We start from the raw sequence: 24,540 nt of genomic DNA on the forward strand, positions 1-24,540 counted from the left end.
CTCCCACTTCTCCTGTCTGCATCTCCCAAGTGCTGGGATTCCAGGTGTGCGCCACAGTACCCGTCTAAGAGGAGCTACCCTCCTGTTACCACAGCCTTCTCAAAGTCATCCTCCCTCCTGCGACACCTCCAAAGCAACTGTTCACCTTCTGGGTTAATTTTTCATTGGTTTGTCTGAATGTTTTCTGAGGTCCCTCTCTATAGCCCTGGTTGTCCTGGAGCTCACAATGTAGACCAGGCTAGCCTTGAACTCGATCCGCCTGCTTCTACCTCCTGCCACCACACCAGGTGTCTGGACGGTTTTTAATTACTTTCAAGTGTCCTTTTCTTTACAGGCTCATTTCTACATTTCCCAAAATACTACCCCCTTTGTGAGCCCTGCTCCCTCACATCCACTGTGAGCCCTGCTCCCTCACATCCACTATGAGCCCTGCTCCCTCATGGCCATAAAGGACAGACCATTTTATTTTCATCTTTGATGGATGTTAGGCAAAATTTTATTTTGAAATAATGAAATATACCAAATAGCAATGCAGATATGAAATTCATGAGTAAAACAGAATATGGAGTGGTGAATCCAGATAAATGGATCTGAAATGTCTTTTTTCCTATTTTTAAACATGCATTATTAGTTATAATAATTAGATGTGATAATATATAGGTAAATTTTCTATACTAATTGAATTATAAGGAAAAATGTAAACTTTAAAAACAAAAGCATTTATAATTTAGTAACAGATGATACTATAGGTTAGAGAATTACAGCAAAAATTTCAAACTTGTCACAGTAGTTTCTCATAAAGTATTGCATTATTGTTTCCCTTATTCATTCATTTTAAGTGTATGAGTGATTTATCAACATGTATGCACATGTGTGTTACGTATTCATCCTAGATTGAAGCATGCCATCCTGCAGGAAAGCTCTTTAATAGGCAGGGAGGTAAAAACTGAAAATAGATTCAGGAAGTCCCTGAAGCTGAGCAGAATCACTAACCCATTCCCTGCCAGAGTATACAATAAAAGCTGAGAAACACTCTCTGACTAGAGACAAGACAAGCTATAAAGACAACTTTAAGACAAGATGAACTGCAAAGAGGACTCTGAGCCCAGACCAGCTGCATGGAAGTAGCAGAAGCCAGCCGAGCTGCCTAGAAAGGACACTCTCCAACACATGTGAGCTGCCTACAGGCTGTGCAGTGTGCTTCAGGTCCCTAGCTTTGTGAGCTGTCACCCACGCTGGGTGGGCTTTGGTGATACAACTGTCATTGAGTCATTTTTGCTCCTGTACATAATCCCAATGAAACTCACTGGTTCACCAAGTTGGACTTTGATGGTATCCATACTTTGGTCTGTCGTGGGGTTCCTATCTGGGGTGAGTAGATGTGTGTGTTGTGCCTCCCCAGGAAAAATTTTGTCATGTAACAGTGCACTGTATGCATTCCTTGTACCCAAGGTCAGAAGAGAATGTCCAATTCCCTGGAACCAGACCTACAGACAGCTATCAGCCACCTAAACTGCAGTGAGTTTGAAGCCAGCCTAGACTCCATGAGAACTGATCTGCAATAATAACATGATGACGACAATGCAATGGGATTCTGAGTTTAAAAAAAGCTTGAAAAACACCCCAACACAGAAAAATCAAAGCCAAAAAATTTTTTCTTTAAAATCAGTAACCTATGTGTGTCAAGAATGACAGAAAATTCACAAGAGAAAATACAAATAAATTATTCTAAAAAACAAATCAAGATTCCCATATATCCTGTTTTTAGAAAGATTATTTCATCAACTTCATAGAAATAAATTTAAAATGCTACTAAAATACCAAAAGCCACATCTTACCAAAATAGACAATGTACAAAATATAAAAACATAAATTCCCTATCTCCTTAAAAAATATAAACATTTTCATACAAGGGAAACTAGATTCAGATACTTTTCTATAGAAGCATATCAACCATATAAAAAGTCACATTTAACACCTTGTTTCAGATAAGAAAAAGCAGGAAAACTCCATGTCATTTTATGAAGCCTACAGCAATCAATATACGGAAGAAGCACCGTAAGAAAGGAAAATCAGGTCAGCTACAAAGATGCAAAACCCTTATAAAGCATAATACAGCAGGTATTTAAAAGGACAGTGAGCAACCTGGGCAGGCGGGTGGCACGCGTGCACACACGCGCGCGCGCGCACACACACACACACACACACACACACCCTGTTAACACAGCACCTTGGAAGCAAAGGCAGAATTCTGAGTGCCAAGGCCACCCTCTGCTACAAAGCAAGTTCCAATCCAACCTCAGCTATAATGAGATGTCCCATCTCAAGAAAAAAAAAAAAAAAGAAAGGTAAAGGTGAGTTACACACAAGAAAGTTCACTATGAAGCAGGATTCACTGGTGAGTTTACCAGTGTAAATTTACCACACTGACAGCAGATTATAAAGAAAAAATGCACATGCTCACCTCACTAGGTGCAATAGAGTCAAGTTACACACTCCTAGCACACCAGAAACCAAAGCAGACCTACTTACTTTGATCAACGTTACCAATAGAATACTAGAGCAAACATCATACTTAATGGTCAAACAGTTAAAGTCTCCCTCTAAGATCAGGAAGTAGACAAGGATATCCTGTGTTATCACTTCTAAGAAGAGAAGGTGTCAGGACTGGCAGGGAACAAACAGAATTCCTGTTCACAAATAACAGAACTGTGAATACAGAAAGCAAAACACTAGCAATTAAAGACAGTGCCCAAGAGGCTAAGATTCAAAATCAACCACATTTCCGTGCAGATGACAGATGCAGTTAGAACAAAGCTTAAAAACCACAAAGACAGGCAGCTAGAGATGCTCACCCAGCAGCACAAGCCTGGGACCTCCATACCATCACTGGAACTCACAGAAAGGTAGAAAGCACAGGGCTGTCCTCTGACCTCTGTGCGATATTATGTTTTGTATTCTGACAAATAAAGCTTGCCTGGAGATCAGAGGGCAGAGCTAGCCACTAGTTAACCATAGAGGTCTGGAGGTCTGTACAGACTGGAGACAGGAAGTGCAGGGTAGAGACCAGATCTCGGCCCTTTTGTTCAGAGGATTTGGAGAGGTAAGAAGTCACTGTTGTCTGATCTTTCTGAGTTAATCCCAGTATTTGAATCCTGGTTTTTATTGATAAGACTAATTGGGACTACACTTCATCTAATGTCCAACTTTTGGGGCATGAATTCATGAAAAAGCCACATGCCTGAGTCTTTGCAGCTACTGCCACACACTGGAGCTGCATGTGGGGGCTCCTGCCACAGTCACTGCCCCGCAAGTTGGGTTTTTCTTTTTTCCCCCCACAAGCCCTCTGCGAGAGTCTGGGAATTTTCTATTGCAGTCTCTCTGAAGCAAACTCCACAGGCACTTGGGCTCCAAACACTGCCAGAGTTAGCCCCCACCACCAGGCAGCCCCCACACGTGCTTCTTCCGCACGCTCCCCTGTGTGCACTCTTCAGACAGACAGCTCCCTCTCCCAGGGGTTGTGGGCTGTCCCTGGACCTCCGCTTCGGGCTGCTGCCACACTGGTAGATGGCTTGACAGCTGCTGGGGCCTCTACTGTTCTATGCAGCAGCAGTCAGCCTCACACTTCACCATCATCTTCAGCATCACTGTCAGAAAATTTGGTGAGACAACTGAGAATTCTTAAAGGGGGGAAATAGTTTTTTTTTTAAAGAGTTTTCTTCCCATGTTGAAAAATGGGAAACACTATTATGATGGAGGAAGTTAGGTCTCTGTGTAAACAATGGATGGTTTAAAAATGGAACAATTAAAAGAAGGGATAATCAAATTAACTGGGATTGACATAATGTTAATTACCATTCTGGTAATTTTTATCCCTAAAAAAGTTGATTGATAAGAGTGCCAAGATACAAGCCTTAGAAACTTATTAAAACAGATCACAGAGATAGCCAGACAGGAATTTAAAGGAGAACCAACCTCACCATTACATTATAAAATTAGAGAAGAACAGCCCAAGGCTATCAAACAAACAATCTTAATTTATTCAGTCACTTTACAGGAACAACTGCCAAATAAAAGGAATCTACAAGGTTATGTAAGAGCTGATTGGATTCCTGTGGAAATGTTAGATTTGAGGAGATTTAAGAAAACAACAGTTTCATATGGCATGCATTCACCTTTTGTGAAGCAGATGTTAAATTCATGATCAACTAGTAACAGAATTGTCCCACAAGACTGGAAGGACTTGGTTACAGCAGTATTGGAACCTGGTCCTCAGTTACAGTGGAGGACTTGGTGGAAAGATGAGACCAGGACGACTGAACAACAGAGTAGGGCTAGAGGTAAGGAAATCTCTCAAGACCAGCTTCTTAGAGAGGGCGATTATGCTGGCAAAGACAGTCACTATATGATGAATACACCCTGGTTTTATGCCATGCAGCAGCTTCAAATGCTTGGGACAGAACTGAAGAAGTTAGAAAAAGAACGGAGTCATTTCCTAAAGTTATACAGGGCCCAAAAGAAACCTTCACTGACTTTTTACAAAGATTGACTTCAGCTGTAAACAGAATGATACCAAATTCAGAAGCTACACAAATAATAATTGAATCTTTGCCTTTTGAAAATGCTAATTCAAAATGCAAAAGGGTAATTAGGCCTTTAAAGGCAAGATCAGCACCCATAGAGGAACGGATCTGAGATACAGTCAATATTGAATTTCATAATCATGATTATGCTTGGATAGGAGAGGTGATTTCCAAAGACTTGAAGAAAAAATCAAAACATCAGGTATTTTAATTGTGGCAAACAAGATCACCTAAAAAGGGATTGTAGACAGGGTATTCCTAAAAATAATGTTTTTTCTAGAAAAATCTAAACAGAAGTCCCCTGCCTTCTGGAGTATGCAGAAGGTGTGGCAAAGGCCGACATTAGACCAATGAATGCACATCAACAAGGGACAGACAGGGTAACCCTTTGCCATAGGGAAAACACCTTGTGGAGGGGCCTCTCATATGCTCCCATGTCAAATTTGGTTCAGTCATTCCCTGTCACTGTAGGGGAAATTCCTCCCCAGAGCAATTTAAGGACCTAATTAATGCCTATTGTAAAAAAACCAAAAAACAAAAAATAAAAAAACATACTGCCCTGGATGATAGAACAGCTTTAGAAGATGAAACAAAAATTTCAGGAGAAACTATATAGCAAATATTTTCGTAGGCTTTTATAAATGATCAAACACCAAAGCTAAAGGTACAAATAAATGACATTATGATTGAAGGTCCTGTAGACACAGGGGCAGATGTAATAATAATTACACCAGACTCTTAGCATACAAATTGGTCTCTTCAGGAGATAAATATTCAGCTTTTGGGGACTAGAATTTTATCTGAGGTAAAGCAAAACACCAGATGGGTCAAATGTATAGGGCCAGAAAGACAAAATGGAAAATTAAAGCCACATGTGGCTAATACAACAGTGAATTTATGGGGACATGATTTGTTATAGCAATGGAATACCCAGATTAAATCCCTCCAATCTCAGAAACAAACCATAAACTTACTTATGTTTTTGTAAAAACTATTTAAAAGGTATTATAAGTAACAGTCACCCACCATTCTGCTGTCGTTGGGTTTTTTTTTTTTTTTTTTTTGGCTCTTTTTGGGAGGTGCTTGTGACCCAGCTCCCAAATAAATCACACACAGAGGCTTATTCTTAATTATGAATGCCCAGCCGTAGCTTGTCTTAGTTTCTAGCTAGCTTTCCCTAAATTAACCCATCTATCTTTTGCCTCTGGGCTTTTCCTGTTCTCTAACTTCTGTGAATCTTACTCTCACTCTGTGGCTGGCTGTGTAGCTGGGTGGCTGGCCGCTGGAGTCCTCCTCCTCTGGCTCCTAGATCAGATCCCTCCTCCAGATTTCTCCCCCTATATATTCTCCCTGCCTGGCAGCCCGGCCTATCCTTTCTCCTGCCTTGTTCTTGCACGGTTCTTCATTAGACCATTAAGTGTGTTAGACAGGCAAGGCAACACAGCTTCACAGAGTTAAAGCAATGCAATATAAACAAAAGTAATACACATTAAAATATTCTACTACACCATTCAGGTTGTACAAAAAGAGGGTATAACAGCTGTTGACCTTTCAAAGGTACCAACAGCACTACCCTTAAAACGGTTGACTGAAAAACCTGTCTGGGTGGAACAATGGCTTTTGGCATCAGAAAAATTACAGGCCCTAGAACAGCTAGTACAGGAGCAGTTAAATGCTCAACATATTGAAGAATTGACAAGTGCTTAAAACTCTCCTATATTTGTTATTAAAAAGAAATCTGGAAAATGGAGAATGGTAACAGATTTAAGAGTTGTTAATAAGGTGATTCAGCCAATGGGCTTTTTATAACCTGGAATTCCCCTGCCTTCTCTATTACCTAAAGGACGGCCTATTATAGTTGTTGATTTGAAAGACTGTTTCTACACTACACCTTTACAAGAAAAGGATAGAGAAAAATTTGCCTTCACAGTGCCTACTTATAATAATTCTCAGCCTGTTAAGAGATATCAATGGAGGGTCCTCCCACAAGGGAGTGATGTTAAACAAACAGTCCCATCCTATACCAATATTTTGTACGACAGCTGAAGGAAATGATTCATGTACAGTTTGCTCAATCTGTAATTTACCATTATATGAACGCTATCTTACTAGCTGATTCAAATGTAGATAATTTAGAGAAAATGTTTGAAGTAAAGAAAATTTTGCCTTGTTGAAAATTACAAATTGCTCCTGAAAAAGATACACAGAGACTGTATAACAAATGATACAGCTAGCTATCCAGGACTTGACAATTACCCCAATTTTTTTTTTTCAGGATGCCTAAAAATGTTGTCACCTCCAGACAGCAGGAATTAAACTTAAGAACAGGATGCGTATTCCCAAGAGGTGGGGTGGGTGGTTTTTGATCGTTCAGTGGGTATGGATATCTGTCATCATTTAGGGGAGGTGATTACAGTTGCTATTGGTAATGGTCAGGAAAAAGCTGAACAAAGGAGATTAGATTCAGAGATCTCATTCTAAAAAGAAAAAAAGAGGGATACAGAAATAATGGGAAAGAAGGGTAGATTATTAAATCTACTTTTAAACCAAGAAAAACAACTACTAGTTTTAAATATTTTACATTGATATGGATTTCTGTATACTGATACAAATTTGAGGTTGTTTTACTGTATGTATGTTTCTACTCTTGTTTAAGATATGTTTGTATATTGATACAAATCTAAGGTTATTTTTGTTAGAACATACTGTACATATGTTTCCACACTTGTTCAAGGTATCATACCTATACAGCTCATTTAACAATGTAATGTAAATTTCTAGTCGTTGAAAAGTTATTATTGCAAAGTAGGATAATAAAGTAATGCAAGTCAATAGTTAGTCACCCATTACAATCAAACTTGTAGTCATGTTAAGTATGTTTTCAAAGTCAAACATATAGTTTAGACAGGCAAGTGGTCTTCAAACACTTCAGAGATCTACAGAATATAGCATTTAAGATGTTCAGTAACATAAGTTAGTTTTTTGTTTTGTTTTGTTTTGTTTTGTTTTTTATGACAATGAGACATATCTGCTCTGGGCAGCATCAATCTACTTCAGAAATAATGGGCATTGGAGAAACTCCATATGGAGTTTACTTTCTTTGCAACAAAAGTTAGCCACTGGGCAAGGAACTGCCCTTGCACTGACTGCTGACAGTATGCTGTCCAAACTGGACAAGTGGGACACAAAAGAAAGTGACAAGGTGGGACAGTTCTTTCAAAGTCCTGCTTCACAGAAAAGTCTGTCAGATATTCTAGGCCTGCAGGCCAAAGATGGATGCCCCCAACGTTGAAGAACCTTGGGTGACTGACCAAGCAGCCAGCTATTTCTGTTATTTTTTAATTTTGGAAGTTGTTTGTTCTGCACTTCCTGTTTACTTGGGTAATATTACATCCTTCTCAGGTCTCTGACGGAGTTGAAGAACAGACAGTTATAGTTTTGTTTTTAACAAATTCAGAAAAGACACTCACAAAAGAGGTGTAAAGTACATAAGGTTGAGAGACATCAAGATAGTTTGGGGTTGGTAATGCAAGTTAGGGCAGAAGGTGAATTAGGTGCAACACTTTGGACTCACCAAGATAGGATAGATAATGGAGTATTTTCTCTGAACTTGTCAAATGTTAATGGACTAGACATTGTTAATGTAATTATTGCCTATATATATTTGTATATAGTTATTATAATTACTGTATATAGTTTTTCTATGCTAGTTAAAACCTTTGCTTTTTATTTAAACAACAAGGGGGAAATGTGTAATATTTTGCTTGTGTTCTGACAAATAAAGCTCACCTGGAGATCAGAGGGCAGAGCTAGCCATTGGTTAACTATAGAAGTCTGGAGGTCTGTACAGATGGGAGACAGGATCTCGGGTCCTTTTGGTCCGAGGATTTGGAAAGGTAAGAAGTCACTGGTGGCTGCTCCTCTGCTTCTCTGATCTTTCCGCTTTTACCCCGATATCCTGGTTTTTATTGATAAGACTAGTTAAGATCATGCTTCAGACCTCCACATGAGTGCTGTGGTGCACATGCATGTATACACACAACCCTGAATGAAGTGCCTAGCACTATACCCTATGAGAGCAGAAAGATGCTTCAGGAGAGAAATCCAGAAACTTAACTGACAGATACGAAAGGAATGAAAAAAGAATGCTTATAAATGCTCTTGATGTAGAAGACTCAATTTTTTTTAAGGTGTCATTTCTTCCCAAAGTCCAGGTAATAATGAAAATCCCAACAGGATTAGGCAGAATAATAATCTGACATGCTGATGTTTAAGTTATATGGACACTTGAAGAGCTCACTGTATCCAGGGCATTCTTGAGGAGGGAAGAGGGAAGAAATGTATTATTAGGTATGACAAGATTATGGAATTTATTTAGAAAGACCAACACAACAGAGGTCCAACACAGATCCACACATATACCAACACTTGATAAATGATACAAGTGGTCAGACAAACCAGATAAAAAAAAATCATCTCCAAAGGTGCTAAGACAGAGAAGTGGTTGTTTGGAAGCAAACAGAAAAAAGCCAATTCCTCCCACAGTCCGCAGAAATCAACTCAAGGATAATGAAGTTTAAGGCAATATCCATACAAACTATTTCAAGTTCAAAACTAAACACATTAAATATGCCCAGGAGGATGCAGCTTAAGGCCAAGGATCTTATTGTTGGGGTACTCTTATGTTCTTACACAGTGCACTATAAAGCAATCACCTATAAACTTGTAGATGAAGACAAGACATACCTACAAAATCAAAATTAGGTAAAAATAGTTTCTGAGGGTGAACATGGTGGTGCATGCCTTTAGGAAGCAGGGGCAGGGGGATCACTGTGAGTTTAAGGCCAACCTTGTTTACATAGCAAATTTTGGGCCAGTCAGGGATACAGTGAGACCTTGTCTCAATAAAATAAAATAAAATAATTGAAATGATTTATGGAAGTAGAAACACCACTTAGATCTCAAATTCTTAACATTTTTTTTTTTCTGGTTCTGTCTACTAAAAGTGTTCAACATCCATGAAAATCTTGTAATAACAAATGTTCCAAGCATTCAAATTGGTCTCTGGGTACTAATCTCCAAATAAATGAAGAGGAAATGAAAGAAAACTCCTTGAAAACTCCAATTCTTGAGCATAAAAGATAACTAGACTACTATCTCAGACCTGAAAGCACCTAGAATATCATCAAACCCAGCTCTGAGTCTCTACCTAATTACCAGTTTGTGCACTGAGAAGGAAGGACATGTTATAAAACTGGAAGACAGAATTCAGAGTATGATAAAAATCTGCACAACACTTGGCTCAGTTTACCCAACAAATAAATGGAGATATAAAAGGATAAACTGTTAGGTACACCAACCAGTGCAACACCAGGATTTTGTCTGGACATGAGGTAATCAAATAAAATTGAGTTTGTTGAGTGAAGAGATAAAACTTGAAAAGCAATTGGACATTCATTGATGTTGAGAAACTGATTTACTTTGTTGTGAAGAACAACAGTCCTGACAGGCTAAAGATTCATATGCAAGTGTTTAATACTGAAATGATAGGAAATACCCCAGATACTTTAGCAATTACTTAGTAATTAAAAATAAACTAAATAGATAGGTAGACAGGTGAATGGACACAACTTCCCCAGGGAAGGGAGTGTTTTAGATGAATTAATTCAAATACTCAAATTAGATGAATGAAACAGTCCTGCATTGAGAGTATAGAATAGGCTCGTGTTCTCGAGATAATTCAGAGCTTCTGACAAAAAATTCAAAATCACTGAAACAAATCACGTTAAATCACAGAGCTACAGACTTGACCTCACATACTTTCAAACATACACATAGCTATAGACATGGACCTCACACTTTCAAACACACACACACACACACACACACACACACACACACACGGACCTCACACACTTTCAATCACATACACAGCTACAGACATAGACCTCACACATTTTCAAACACACACACACACACACGCGTACACACACACACACGCGCGCGCGCACACACGCACACGCACGCGCACACACACACACACACACGCACGCACACACACACGCGCGCACGCGCACGCACACACACACACACACACGTTTCAGGGCACTTACTGCTGGCAGCAGAGACTGCATATTTTGATTAGAATCCGCTATTGTAGCGAGGTATACCAGGTTCGTATGCAACATCTGCTGATACCTATTAAAATAAAACAAATACCAGTATTAAAGAACATCTTCCTAGCTACTTAAATACAAGCAGCATTATAATTATTATTAGAGCTTAATGAAAGATGTGTTAGCTGAACACCAATAGCACTTTTCCTATTACCTCTGCAAAATAATTTAAAACCTACACCAAAATGTACCACTGTTTTAAGATTTCATTTTCCAGAGGCCAGGCCTGTGGCCCTAACACTTGAGAAGCTGGCACAGAAACACAGGCTAGTCTAAGAATATAGCAAGACCAGGTCTCAAAAGACAAAACATCATTTATTATAGATACTAGCTATAAATTTAAAATGAATGTCAATGAATTTCATTTATTATATTCAAATAAATGAAGTATTCTAATTCAGATCCAAATTGAAACACTTCTCTAACCTTGTTATAAATCGCTGATTTCACTTTTCGAACAAGGAAAAGCCTGACTCTTACTGATCACAAAGCTTCCTTCCACACTGAGAAGCCTACACTTTTAGTTCCATTCTTCACATATAAATGGTCCTTGAATAAACAAAACCAATGAGTAATTATTATGGTTAATTATAATTAACTGACAGCAAACAGAAGCTGGGACTGTTTCATAATTTTCTACAAGTCTCATAGGGAACTGAACACTGCTCTAGACAAAAATAATCAGTCTTTTTTTTCCCCCTTTTTGGAGACAGTGTTTCTCTGTGTAGCCCTGGCTGTCTTGGAATTTAATGTGTAGTTTGTAGATCAGGTTGATCTGGAACTTAAAGAGATCCACCTAAATTCTGGCCTCTGCCTTCTGAGTGCTGGGATTAAAGGAGTGTGCCACCATGGCCAGCCCTCAAGAACATCTTTCTAACTTTCTTCATGGTGGTGGGAGCAGTACGAGGGCCCCGAGTCATAACCAGAGTTGCTTCTCTCTCCACTATGCGAATCTGGGGGTCAAGCTGAAGCCAGGCTTGGTGATGCAAGCACCTTCACCTGCTGAGCGAGCTAGCAGGCCTGAGCTGCCACTTCTAATCGGGACACACACTTATTTCAACAACTACACATTGAAATCCTCCGTTTTCTTCTCTGAGTTTTCGTACGTTGTATGATCCTCAAGAGTGAGCTTTCTAGGGACTACCAACTACGTCATGGCACACATGACCACAATAAAGCTTAGTTATTATGCTGATTAGCCCTAGCCAGCCTCAGAAAGTCACCAAGTGTCCCATGCTTAATCTAACAGGGTTAGAGCAGGCTTTTAAAGCTCCTTACAGCTTTATCTATACACAAACATAGCTCAGTTAAATTTTCAAGATATTTACCCAATTGTGTTCAACATCAAATCTAACTTTTAATTAATTTGAACTTATTTTAAATTTTCAGAAAAGTTTCAGGAATGGGTGGAGGGGAAGCCTTTTACAACTCTCTTCCAGATTTCCAAATAGTCTTTTCTAGCATTTGTCCTATCATTCTGTCTCACGTCTATGCACACATACTCTCTGCCACAACATGATACTTCAATACCAATCTCCCCCAAATAAGATACCCCTTAGAACCACAACAAAGACCAGAGACAACACAGTACCAGAGACTCCATTCCAACGCACCCTACGGCCTACATCTCCTTTTCCTAACATAAGAAGGTGGGCAAAAGCAAGTTTTAGTTGTGGTTTATATTTTTTTGTTGTTTTGCTTTTGGTTTTTGAGACAGGCTCTCAATTTTCTAGTCCAGGGTAATGGAAACTCTGTGGAGTAAAACTGCAGTAAGAAAAATAAGGAATATTCATCAGAAAGTTTATTCTAAGGAAAAAAAAGTATCAAAAATGACTAACAAAACTTGGTTATTTATATATTTTCACATTCTCTTCTGAGTTTGTATGTAAGTCGCCTAAAATGGAATTAAAAAACAAAACAATAAAAACCACAGAAGAATCAGAACTCAGCTCAGACTACAGAATGAAAATAGAAACATTTCCTGAGACATTTCATTTTCTAGTCTATAAATATCATTCCACTTGTCCCTGCAATCCTAATGAGTCTGCGCTCTTCTACATTTAGTCAACGCTGGAGCACCCAGCTCCCACAATGCCCCACACCCTGCTGAGCAGCCCCATGCCCTGTCAGCCTGCACAGCGTGCTCCACAATGTTTACACGACGACGACAACACCAGTGCCTTTTATGGTGTCCCCATCTTTAAATGTAACTATACCTTGTTAACACAGGAAGCTGAATTGTATGGTCCTAACAAGTTCTGACAGATACCTCCAAATGTTTATGATCACGATTAAAAGAGAGCCCAGCTTCCAAAGATGCCACTAAAAGCCACAATACAGTACCTTGCATAAGGCAAAATAACCAGTCCTATGTTTATTAATTAAAAATAATCTGAAAAGCTTAGGTTTAATTTAAAAATAACTTTAAAATAGCACATTTATTGGATGGCGCTATAGTTTACAGGATAAAAGTAACCTGGATAAGCAGTAATTTAAACTAAAATTCCACTACATGATGACAAATACTAATTATATGCATTAAAATTTATAAAGCACTCTGAAATATAGTTGTACCCATCCTAAAATACCCAAACGAGGCTGCTGACTAAAGCGAAGTCTGGACTGATTTAGAAATATTCAAACCACACAGAAGGAAGCAATGTCCCAAGTGTGTGTTAGCACATGTGACGACTGTGAGCCTTGCACACAGTGCTTCAGACCCCTGACACAGAGAATGACACAGGTCAGTGTCGTCTCCTGATGATGACGGCCAGAGCCATAGAGAGGAGAGAATCATCACGGGAATCTGTTGGCAAGGATGTGTTTGTTGTCTTGTTTTAAACGTATTTCTTTTCTTTTCTTTTCTTTTTTTTACAAGACATATACTGTTAATGGTCAGAACTCAGTAAGGGTTTGTTTGGTTTACTTTTTTTGAGACAAGGTCTCATTATATAGTCTAGGCTGGCGTTGAACTTATGGCAATCCTCCTGCCTCAGCCTTCAGCGTGATGGAATTACAGATATAAGCCATCCAGCCAAATCAGCTTCTTTTATGTGTATGTGGGCAGCTTGCCAGTGTTACACCACTGAGGAACAGAACTCGGCATCTCCCAGCTGTGGTTTTCCCAGCACCACTAACTGCCCATAGCCCTAGAGAGGGTGCGGCCTCAAGAGATCCTCTCTCACCCACGACAGAAGTAAGTTATTTTTAATCTAAGAAATTGTATTCAAAGGAAATATTTAATCAAAGTCAGACTATCAATTCCCAGATAGTTGGCATTTACTGTATCTCTACATTTTCGTTTCACGTCCACCATGAGGGACAGGAGCTTCTGCTGAGAGCAAGAGATTTTTTTCTTTATTCAAACTGCACTGACAACTTGAGAAAGAATGTATACCAAAAGAAGAGTCAAAACAAAGGTAAACCCATTAAAGCAGGGCCGGCAGCTTAGACCTGTTGATCAAGCTCTTCTGAGGCTGAAACAAAATAAACGAACACACACACACACACACACACACACACACACACACACACACACACAGGACATGAAAGTAGGGGGACTTGCCAGGAAGAAGGGTTCTGTAGACAGGGATAAGAGAGCATAATGGGGGAGAATATCATCAGAGTACATTATGTATAGGTATGAAATTGTGAAAGAATACATGAACTTGAAAAATGTAAAATTCCAAACCCTAGAATTCAGGGCAACCCTAAGTGACACAGCAAAGTCCCCTTAATTAAAGATGAGAGTTATAAAATTCGTTAGAAAGGGCAAAATTTAAGTTTCTACTTTAAATCAATCTAAGTCCCAGGTGCATCAAGTAAGAGACGAGAAATTTCTATGAGGTCTATCCTGATGTGCAGAGGAAGAGGGGATTTATATACTTTGATTCTTCAATATTTTGTCTGTATGTATCTGAAATTTTATTTTTAAAAAGTAGTGGATCTCTCTCTCTCCACACACACACACACATAGATGACAAAGCTGTAAACAGTATCAACCACTATTGACTCAGACCGGAACAGCTGGAACAGCTGGAACAGCCGGAACAGCTGGGAACACCTCGCTATTCATAACACTGGTCACACATGAAAACAAAACCTGTCCTACACTACAAAATCCTTCAGCTCCAACAGGTTCTTAAATGCCTCAGGTGAAAAACAGCCACTCCACTAGCGCCTCCACGCCTGCCTTCCGGGGTGATCTCACAACGGAAGATCATGCACTATCCACACCAAACCACAGAAATAGATCCACTACTTTTTAAAAATGAAAGTTCAAATATATACAGACAAAATTTATTAAAGAAACAAAATATGTAAATGGAAATGGTCATACAAAATGCAAAATGTGGAAGTGATTAGGAAACAAGACAATCTGGGAACAACAATTTGGTTTCTACATTTCAGCCTATATATTTAAACAAAACAACCGCCAATCTGGTCTTAAGAGAAATGGATGATTCCGGGTTTGTACAAGGAAAAATACAAGGCAAAACTAAAACACTTCATAGTACAGGAAAATAAAACGCTCAAAAAATAACAGAGAAAGGTAGTGGTGGTGCACACCTTTATTCCCAGCACTCAGAAGGCAGAGGCAGGGGGATCTTGGTAAGTTCAAGGCCAGCCTGGTCTACAGAGTGAGTTCCAGGACAGCCAGGGCTACAGAGTGAAACCCTGTCTCAATAACTGAAGGAAGGAAGGAGGGAGGGAGGGAGGGAAAGGAAGGAAAAAATTGAAAGATGTCAAGAAGCCAGACAGAAAAGCTCCCAGTAGTCAGATCTAGAACCCGAGAAAGAAAACAGGTACCAGAGTAGAACATAAGACAGAGAATACAGTAGGATGTACAAATCCATTTAAATATAAAAATCTGAAATAATGAATGGAGGGAAGGGGTAAAAGATGACTTTCTCACAGCAGAATTCCAAGTAAGTTTAGGAGGAGTGATGGAGCTGGTCATCAATTGACAACCACAATAGTCACAACCATTGCAAAATTCATTAGTCGATGGGAGAATGTCTTTCTGTATGCTGTGAAAATGTTGCTCTGATTGGTTGATAAAGCTGTTTGGCCAGTGGTGAGGCAGAATAGGGTTAGGTGGGACATTCTAACTAGAGAGGAGGAAGGAGAAAGGCAGAACAGAGGAGATGCTGCCAGCTGCCACCATGGGAAGCAAGATGGAAAGATACCTGTAAGCCATGAGCCATGTGGCAAAGTATAGATTTATAGATAAGTTAATTTAAGATGTAAGATCTAGCTGGTGAAAAGCCTGAGCCAGTAGGCCACACAGTTTGTAATTAATACAAGCCTCTGTGTGTTCATTGGAGTCTGAGAGGCTGTGGGCACAGGAAAACTTCCAGTACAATTAGTGGATACTAAAATTAGTGGATTGAAGAAAAGGTACACATGTGTTTCAAGGTGTCTGCCTAGCATTATGCATTTGAATTACAAAAGAGAAAATACCAACCCTGGTGGAGAAAAGAGCAGGCGCCAGCTTAGGAAGCTGATCAAAGCCACCACCAGTACTGAACAACCAGGGAGGACACAGTCAAGGGGGCGTCACTTCACAGTGTGACACTAATGCCATAGGGCACATGTGAACTTCATTCTGCAGAAACATAAACTGGGTCTTAAATGAGGACATTCCACAGAGTAACTGCATTCTGCAACATCAACACCATGAAGCATTAAGTCTGAGGAGCAGTTGCAGATTAAAGCATACCACAAGACATACCCATTAAAGGCAAAATTTGACCCACATTGGGATCTGAAAAGAACACACTAAAAGCCTGAAAACACTGGAGATGATGTACTGCACTAGTCACTTCAATAATTTATACCTAGGCAATGTAAGAATACATGCCCAACTTTAGGGGAAACTTGGGCTACTAACAGTAAGAGAATCATATCTGCAATCAGTCTCAAATGTCGATGTAATAAAAAGCTATTGGGCTAATCTGTTACCGGCTGAAGAACTTCAGTAAAGGACATACAGTAATTTCTATTACCATCATTGAGCCCTTTTCACTAAGTAAGAAATGTCTGGAAAGGAGCATTCGTTTAAAAACTCGTAGTTTTTACCAACCAGATACACAGAATTTTGTAAAAGATGGCCAATATCTACTGCTGGCAGTGAACACCAGCACAGGACTGAAGTAAAGCAAGGACATTTTTGGCAGGATAGTCTGGCAGTTTAGCATGGTCTCTGACCTAGTAATCCATTTAAGAATTGCAGCCTAGGACTGGACATTCACTCAGTGGGGATAGCACTTGCCAAACAGAGACAAGATCCAAACTAAGAAAGAAAGAGGGAAAAAGATGACTTCTATAAACACTAGAACAGCATAATCTATATGTGTATTGACATAAATACAGAGAGAAGGAAATAAGACAGTGGGAATTAAGAGGTAACTATCACATTTTTATAATACTGAACATGAGATTTTTATTTTAAAATTAATTTAAACAAAGGGAAAGAGACCTAAAATCCAGAGGAGAGTGAATCACTGGAGGGAAAGAGCCCAACAAAGACGGAAAAGCCAATCACCTGGTCGCTGGGACCGTCCCCCAGAGCAGGCCAATGAGACCGCTAGGAAAGGATGAACCCTAAAACAGGGTTGAGTGAAACATTCTAAAGCCGTGTTCTCCAGGGCAGCAGCCACTGGACACAGTGAAATAGCACATCTGGTCCTGATCCGAAACACTACCCACAACTCAGGACGGGAATGGAGTGTGAGCTCTCTCAATGTTTTTTTTTTTTTTTGGTTTTTTTTTGTTTTGTTTTTAGAGACAGGGTTTCTCTGTGTAGCTTTGCGCCTTTTCCTGGAACTCGCTTGGTAGCCCAGCTGGCCTCGAACTCACAGAGATCCGCCTGGCTCTGCCTCCCGAGTGCTGGGATTAAAGGCGTGCGCCACCACCGCCCGGCGCTCTCTCAATGTTTTGATGTAAGTTATGCATCAAGGTGACCGTACTTTATAAATAATGAACTAAGTAAAGCACATTCATGTCACTTCTTTTTTGTTTACGGCGTCTACTAGAAAATGTGACTTGTATTTACATATGTCTGCTGGACACTGCTGCTCTGAATGAATGCTTGACAAAATAGGCAATTCCACCACATCCAATCTTCTGTTTTGGGGTTGTATGGTTGTTGTCTTAAGACAGGGTCCTAAACCAGGCGGTGGTGGCACACACCTTTAATCCCAGCACTTGGGAAGCAGAGCCAGGCGGATCTCTGTGAGTTCAAGCCCAGCCTGGGCTACAGAGTGAGTTCCAGGAAAGGTGCAAAGCTACACAGAGAAACCCTGTCTCAAAAAACCAAAAATAGCCGGGCGGTGGTGGCGCACGCCTTTAATCTCAGCACTTGGGAGGCAGAGCCAGGCGGATCTCTGTGAGTTCGAGGCCAGCCTGGGCTACCAAGTGAGTTCCAGGAAAGGCACAAAGCTACACAGAGAAACCCTGTCTCAAAAAACAAAAAAACAAAAAAACAAAAAAACAAAAAAACAAAAAAAAACAAAAAAAAAAAAAACAAAAAATAAAAATAAAAATAAAAAAAAGACAGGGTCCTGAGGTGTGGCTCAGGAATTTATCATTCACCTGCCTTAGCCTTGAAGGTGCTGGGGTTCTGGGCCATGCCTACCTTCAAATCTGAGTATATTAGGATCTATCAGTCACTTCAGAGAGATCATTGTAAAATCAAAGTTTGGCCCTTGTAAATGACAATCAGTTCTCTACAACATAAAGTTTTGCTCTCTCAGTATTTAGAAGTAACTAAATACAGTACATACATGAAGAGTTTATTTCTCTTTTTCTTTTCTTTTTTGTTTTGGGGGTTTTGTTTGTTTTTCAAGACAGGGTTTCTCTGTGTAGATCTGGCTGTCCTGGAACTTGGTGTTAACTAGGCCTGCCTCTGCCTCCTGTGTGCTGGGATTAAAGGTGCCACCACCACCAAGCTAAGATTTTTACTTTTCTACAGATGAGGCTCTGTACAAGTTCAAAGTCATTATTTTATACTATAGGGTAAAAAAAAAAGACACCTACCTCCCACCACAAAGGGCTTTTCTTTTGTAAAAGAATCAAGAAAAGACAGTCATATGAATTCAGAGGAGTATCATGAACAGAAAACTGGAAACAACCCAAATGACAGAGTACAATGGAAGATCATTTGGCATTATAAGGAAGTACCAGTACATGTGCCAGTATCAGTCAACCTTGAAAACATCATGCCTTTTTGGGTGGAAAAAAGTCAATCAGAGCTGGGTGTTTGGTTCACCCTCTTGATGTGCACTTGAGAGGCAGAGACAGGGATCAGGAGTTTGAGGGCAACCTGGGCTTCATGAGACACTATTCAAAAAGTACAGGGGCAGCGGGGAAAGTCAGTCAAAACAGACCATACATGGTTGGAATCCATTTACACAAAAGGGTCCAATAGTTCAAGTCTACACTAATAGATGGGAGGCAGAGGCAGGCAAATCTCTAGTTCAAGGCCAGCCTGATCTACAGAGTGAGTTCCAGGGCAGCCAAGGCTACACAGAGAAACCCTGCCTCAAAATAACAAAAAAAAATTCCCAATGATGGCTAATAGACAGGTGTTTCTCTTTGGGGAGATGAAAATTTCCTCAAACCAATTCAGGTGACAGTACACAACTCTACAAATAAAATTTAAAACTGTTATTCAAAAGACAAGTAACAACCCCACCACCCAGATACAAGGAGCTTCCCGTGGGTCTTACTGAGAGCACTCTGATGTCTTCCCTTTGTTCTGATAGTCCATTATACACTGAATAAGATGGTGGTTTTCATCCAGCATCTAAAACAAAACAGAAAAAGGTTATTGTAAATCTAGTGCGCATCAAGTAAGATGAATGACCAAGAGGTCTGAAGACAGAAGATATTTATGAATATTACATACTTAACAAATACGGTTTCCTCAAAGTCATCATTACAGATTGCAAAATCATCCAAGCGAACAGGGAAAACACCCTCTTCGATTACTTTGTGTTAATGTTTCTATCTGCTGCTACAAAAAAATTTCAAAGTTCACAGTAATAAGAAATCATGAGATTGAACTTAGTTAAAATTTTTCATTACTGTTAAAATGTGTAAATACTTATAAAAATATGCTAGCCATGATTCATATATGTAATTCTGCAACAGCTGATTTTTGTAATTTGGATTTTTCTAGAAATGTCACATCTACATGGAAACTGAACCTACTGGGGTCTTCTGTTAATATACAGATTATACCTTGTGACACACACATAAAAATCTCTACTTTGTATATCTGGAATGATATCACATTTAATCAATTATGTTTAATACTCTATTTACCCTATTCCAGTTACTCTCCTTGAAACCCAGAAGGGAAAATTGGTGTTTCTTTTGACCCGTTTTATTTAGCAGTAGTGAGTGAGTGTGCTCTCTCTCCTCTCTCGCTCTCACTAACACTCTAACACACACACACACACACACACACACACACACACACACACACGCGCGCGCGCGCCAAAGTCCATGTGAGATTAGAGGATAACTCTGTGGCATAGTTCTCTCCTTGAATCCCACTGAGCCATCCTCCAGGCTCCATTTTTTTTTTTTTTAATACAGAAGCATTTAATTGTCTGTGCTATCTGTAACTATAGTTTCAACTAGCTGAAAGTTAAGTCTCAATTGGTTTTGGAGCATTCTAATGCTTTGTAGTATGAAGGAAAAAAAATCTGTCCTTACCCAGACTGAAATAAACACATGAATATGGATGACCAGGAACTTGACGTAACAAACAGGCTACCTTCTTTTCTAACTGTGTAGATTTGTGACTCTCTAAAATAACACATAACATAACGATAGTTATACATTTATAATATTTAATAAAATTTGAGTTTAAAATATACAATTAGGTATCTCTCAGAATGCTTAAAAAAACCTAAGATACATAAATTATCATTTTATCATCTGACAACAATCTAAGCAACCTTGGTTTTGAAGGCTAAATAATTCATCTATGACAATGGTACTAAACAAAGGGACCTATAGAAGACGGTTTAGTGCCAGCATGCTGTCCCTAGCACACCATCTGAGTTTGAAGGAGCTTAGATTAGGGTAATGCTGATCCTGAACCCACCTTTCGTGATTCAGTGAATGGCCAGGCAACACCACCCAAACCACCATCTTCTCTAAGGTGTACTTCTTAAAAAGATCACTAGATAGATACCAAGAATATTCTGTTTGTTTGTTTGTTTGTTTTTGGTTTTGAGACAGGATTTCTCTTTATAACAGCCCTGGCAGTCTTGGAACTCACTATGTAGACCGGGCTGGCCTTAAATCTGGAGATCCGTCTGCCTCCTGAGTGCCGTCAATTCAATACTCAAACCAAGGAACGCATGGCACATTAAACAACCCCAACCATCTGTCTGTTTCCTGTCTAATACCAAGGTCTGACACTGTAAACAAAACTAAACTGGAATACACCTTGGGGGCTGGAGAGATGGCCCAAAGGACAAGAGCATTTAATGTTCTTGCTGAGAACCTGGGTTTGGTTCCCAGCACCCACACAATGCGACTCACAACTGGTTGTTAACTCCAATCCAAGAGAATCTAATGTTTCTTCTGACTTCCCCAGGCACTGCATGCACATGATACACACACACACACACACACACACACACACACACACACACACAAATATAAAAAGATTTTATCCATTTTTCACTTCTCATCTGAGAATAAAAAATAACCAGTTAACACCTACTAGATCACTCACGATAAACAATTAAGACACAGAAGAAAGAACTCTACCGAGAAAAAGGACAACGACTGACGTTTTCTAGAGTTCAAAAAGAAAGCGCGAATCCCTTCAGAAACACGCTTTCTGCACGTGTGTAAAGGAAGTTGTTCGCCAGGTTACCACTAGAGAAAGCAACTGCGTTTCCAGGCGCTGCCAGGCGGGTTTCTTCAAAGAAAATAAAAGCAACAGTTGGGCAGATGTCAAACGCCACACTACAAAGACCCTGACAGTAAACAGAAACGGATGGCCATCAACCCACAGGTCTGCAAGGGTGCCCCGACTGGTACTACAAGTTGACTTTGTCTCCTCAACCTTGCTCCAAGGTAGGGGACAAGACAGAAACAGTCAAGGCAAACTGCTCAACTTAGCAAGCGACTTTTCAAAGTCTACCACGCCGAGATCTACAATAGTGCCTGGCTCTTAGACACAGGCTCGGAGGATAATAAAGAACCTTTGTGTCCCCAGTTGGCAGCCCCAGAGCGGCGACTGGGGTGGCACTCTCAGCTCCCAGCGCTTCTACCCTGACTTAATGCAAACCGCCCGCCCGTCGGTGTAGACGGCCGGAGACGGCCCACTCGGGCCGGCCGGCAAGGAGCAGGCTCGCCCTCCCGCAGCCCAGCGCCTGTCCCGCGCTCAGGCGCATCTATCCGAGGCAGACGCGAGCGGACCCCGGGTGCTCCTCTGGGGCAGCCCCGTGCCCACGGGCTCCTTCCTCGCCTGCCCCGAGCCTCTGCGGAAGGTTCCCAAGTTCTCCCGGGAGGGCCTCAACTCCGCGGAGTTTGCGGCGCAGCACTCCAGGCTCCGGCTTCCGCGAGTGGGGTCCCGGCGGGGCGGGGCGACGCCGGAGTCCCGCGGGCCGCTCCTCTCCCGGCCCCGCGCCGCCCCGCCGAGCACACCGGGCCCGCGGGGAGGTCCGGCGGCGGTGGCCGGCGCTTTTGTGCGGGCAGAGCAGGCGCCAAAGGGCTCCGCCGGCTTCCCGGCGCCACCACCGCCCGGCCGCTCCCCCCCCCCCCAACGCCACCCCGCCTCGGCGCGCGCTCGGGCGCCTCTCCGGGCTCACCTTCTGGATGGCGGCGGGCGTGATCTCCCCTTTACCCCGCTGCCTCGGGGCCGCGAACGCCACAGACATGTTGCCACCGAGCCCGCGATCGGCGAGTCCGGAGCGCTCCGGGGGCCGCGGAGCTGGGGGCCCGACGCCCGCCTCCCGGGCAGGCCCACCTCGCCGCGCGCGGCGGGGGACGGTGCTCCGGGGCCGCGCGCATCGCCGGCCGAGTCGCGCCCTGCGCGGAGCGGCTGCTCCCAGCGAGGCGTCCGGAGAGCAGCTCGAGGCCGGTGAGGCTCGAGCCCCGCGCCCCGCCGGCGCCCGCCCGTCTGTCCCTGAAGGCTGTCCGGCCGCACCCCCGCGCCCGCGCGCCGATGGTAGCGCCTCGCCGGCCGCCTCCGCCCCGACGCTCAGGAAATGGTCCCGCCGCCGCGGGAGGGAGCGGCCCGGCCGCGCTGTCACAGGAAACGCGGGGCCCGCCCGCCAAACTGTCCCCAACTGCGCCCGCGACCCTCCGGGCAAGAGACGGCTGTCCTGGGTCTCCCGGGCCGCCGCTGAGAGGGAAAAAGGACAGCCGGGACTCGGGAGCGTCTGCCGGGTCAGCACCGAGAACGCGGATTCGCTGGTTTAAATGGCTCCTGCGCTCCACGTGCGCACCTCCGAGTCGCTCGCACGCTCGCCAAGTTGAAAGGAACCGGACCCGCAGCTCACCTAGGGATCTTCCCACACTTGTGGATCACTTGATCTGACTTAGAGCCTTGGAAAGGCACCCTCTTTTCCAGTTAAATACTTAGTGCTTGTTAATTAGGCCCAAGCTGCCAGGCTTCAAGTCAGTGTGAGGGGAATAAAACCAACAGCTGCAAATTAATAAAGGAACACACTGCTGCGGATTAATTCTGCAAGCTTAGACTTCCCGAGCACAGAAAAGGAAGGTTAATATGCTGTGTTTCTCATTCAGCGATGCTCCAAAATTAGTGCCTAAATTACTAATAAAGTGAAAAACAAACGTATTTTTTTAATGTTACAGATAAATTTCACAGGTCAGTTTAATTCACTCAGCGGTTCTGGGTGTCTGCCCTGCTGTGTGGAAGTACCGGTGGTAGAAATGAACAGCTGGACAGGAATCTCTCAAAGACATTATGCTGTTATAGGAAAGACAACAAAAACAAATATGCATATATGTAAAGTTTAACAATTAACAAGCAAGGACAGAACCTCAGGGCTGTTGGTGTGACAAAGGTAGAAACGCCCTGTTATATTTAAAGAGATCTAAAGAGTGAAGACCAGGCTTTCAAGATGGCTCAGCTGGTAAAGGTGCTTGTGGCCAGACCAGACATCCTGAGTACAATCTGTGGGACCAACATGGAAGAAGGAGAACCCACCCACTCAGGCAGGTTTTATTCTGACCTCCACCCCGTGCACGTAAACATCACACACACACACACACACACACACACACACACACACACACACAAGACTTAAGCCATTCTAAGAATAAAGATGGAACCTTCTTCCTCACAATGGTAACTGTTCTTGGGAATTAACTTGTTGCCTTTCACTATCCTAAGGAAAGCACTATGATGCAAGTGGATTCATGTAATCACACGGAGCTGAGAATATTATTGAAGGCGGAACAGTAACCAGTTATTGTCCACTGGTAACACTGTGTGTCCGATCCTTGGCATAGTAATTAGGAACAGTATTTCAGAAGAGAAAGCGAATCTGAAAATTATTGCTCCATCTGGGTCCACTTGACAGAGAGCATGGAAATCCAAGTAAACCAACCAACACTTGTCTGAATGTCTGCATTCCAGTTTTTAAAAAGAAAGACAAATACATTTGAAAAGTTGTCTGTGGTGATATTTGTAATCTAAGAAATAAAGCTTGCCTGAAGATCAGAGGACCGAGCCAGCCACTAGATTAAACATAGAGGCCAGGCAGTGGGGGCACACACCA

General features: G+C 41.7%; 1 protein-coding gene across 5 annotated transcripts in view; it reads right to left on the minus strand.

Moving 5' to 3' along the window:
• Ss18 (SS18 subunit of BAF chromatin remodeling complex) overlaps positions 1–22,759 on the minus strand; it is a 73,786-nt gene extending 51,027 nt beyond the window's left edge. For 3 of the 5 annotated variants that reach the window (XM_059245849.1, XM_059245847.1, XM_059245844.1), the window contains exons 1-3: positions 22,603–22,758; positions 19,492–19,568; positions 10,697–10,781 (exon numbers count right to left, since the gene is read on the minus strand). In XM_059245849.1, coding sequence (XP_059101832.1) covers positions 10,697–10,781; positions 19,492–19,568; positions 22,603–22,671 — 231 coding nt within the window. In that variant the 5' untranslated portion in view covers positions 22,672–22,758. Of the gene's footprint in view, positions 1–10,696; positions 10,782–19,491; positions 19,569–20,485; positions 20,602–22,602 lie in introns of those variants that run through there. The other 2 variants (XM_059245848.1, XM_059245846.1) reach the window with 2 other exon arrangements.
• Positions 22,760–24,540: the final 1,781 nt, after the last annotated feature.

Source organism: Peromyscus eremicus, chromosome 19 (genome assembly GCF_949786415.1).
Source record: "Peromyscus eremicus chromosome 19, PerEre_H2_v1, whole genome shotgun sequence".
Taxonomy (NCBI): domain Eukaryota; kingdom Metazoa; phylum Chordata; class Mammalia; order Rodentia; family Cricetidae; genus Peromyscus; species Peromyscus eremicus.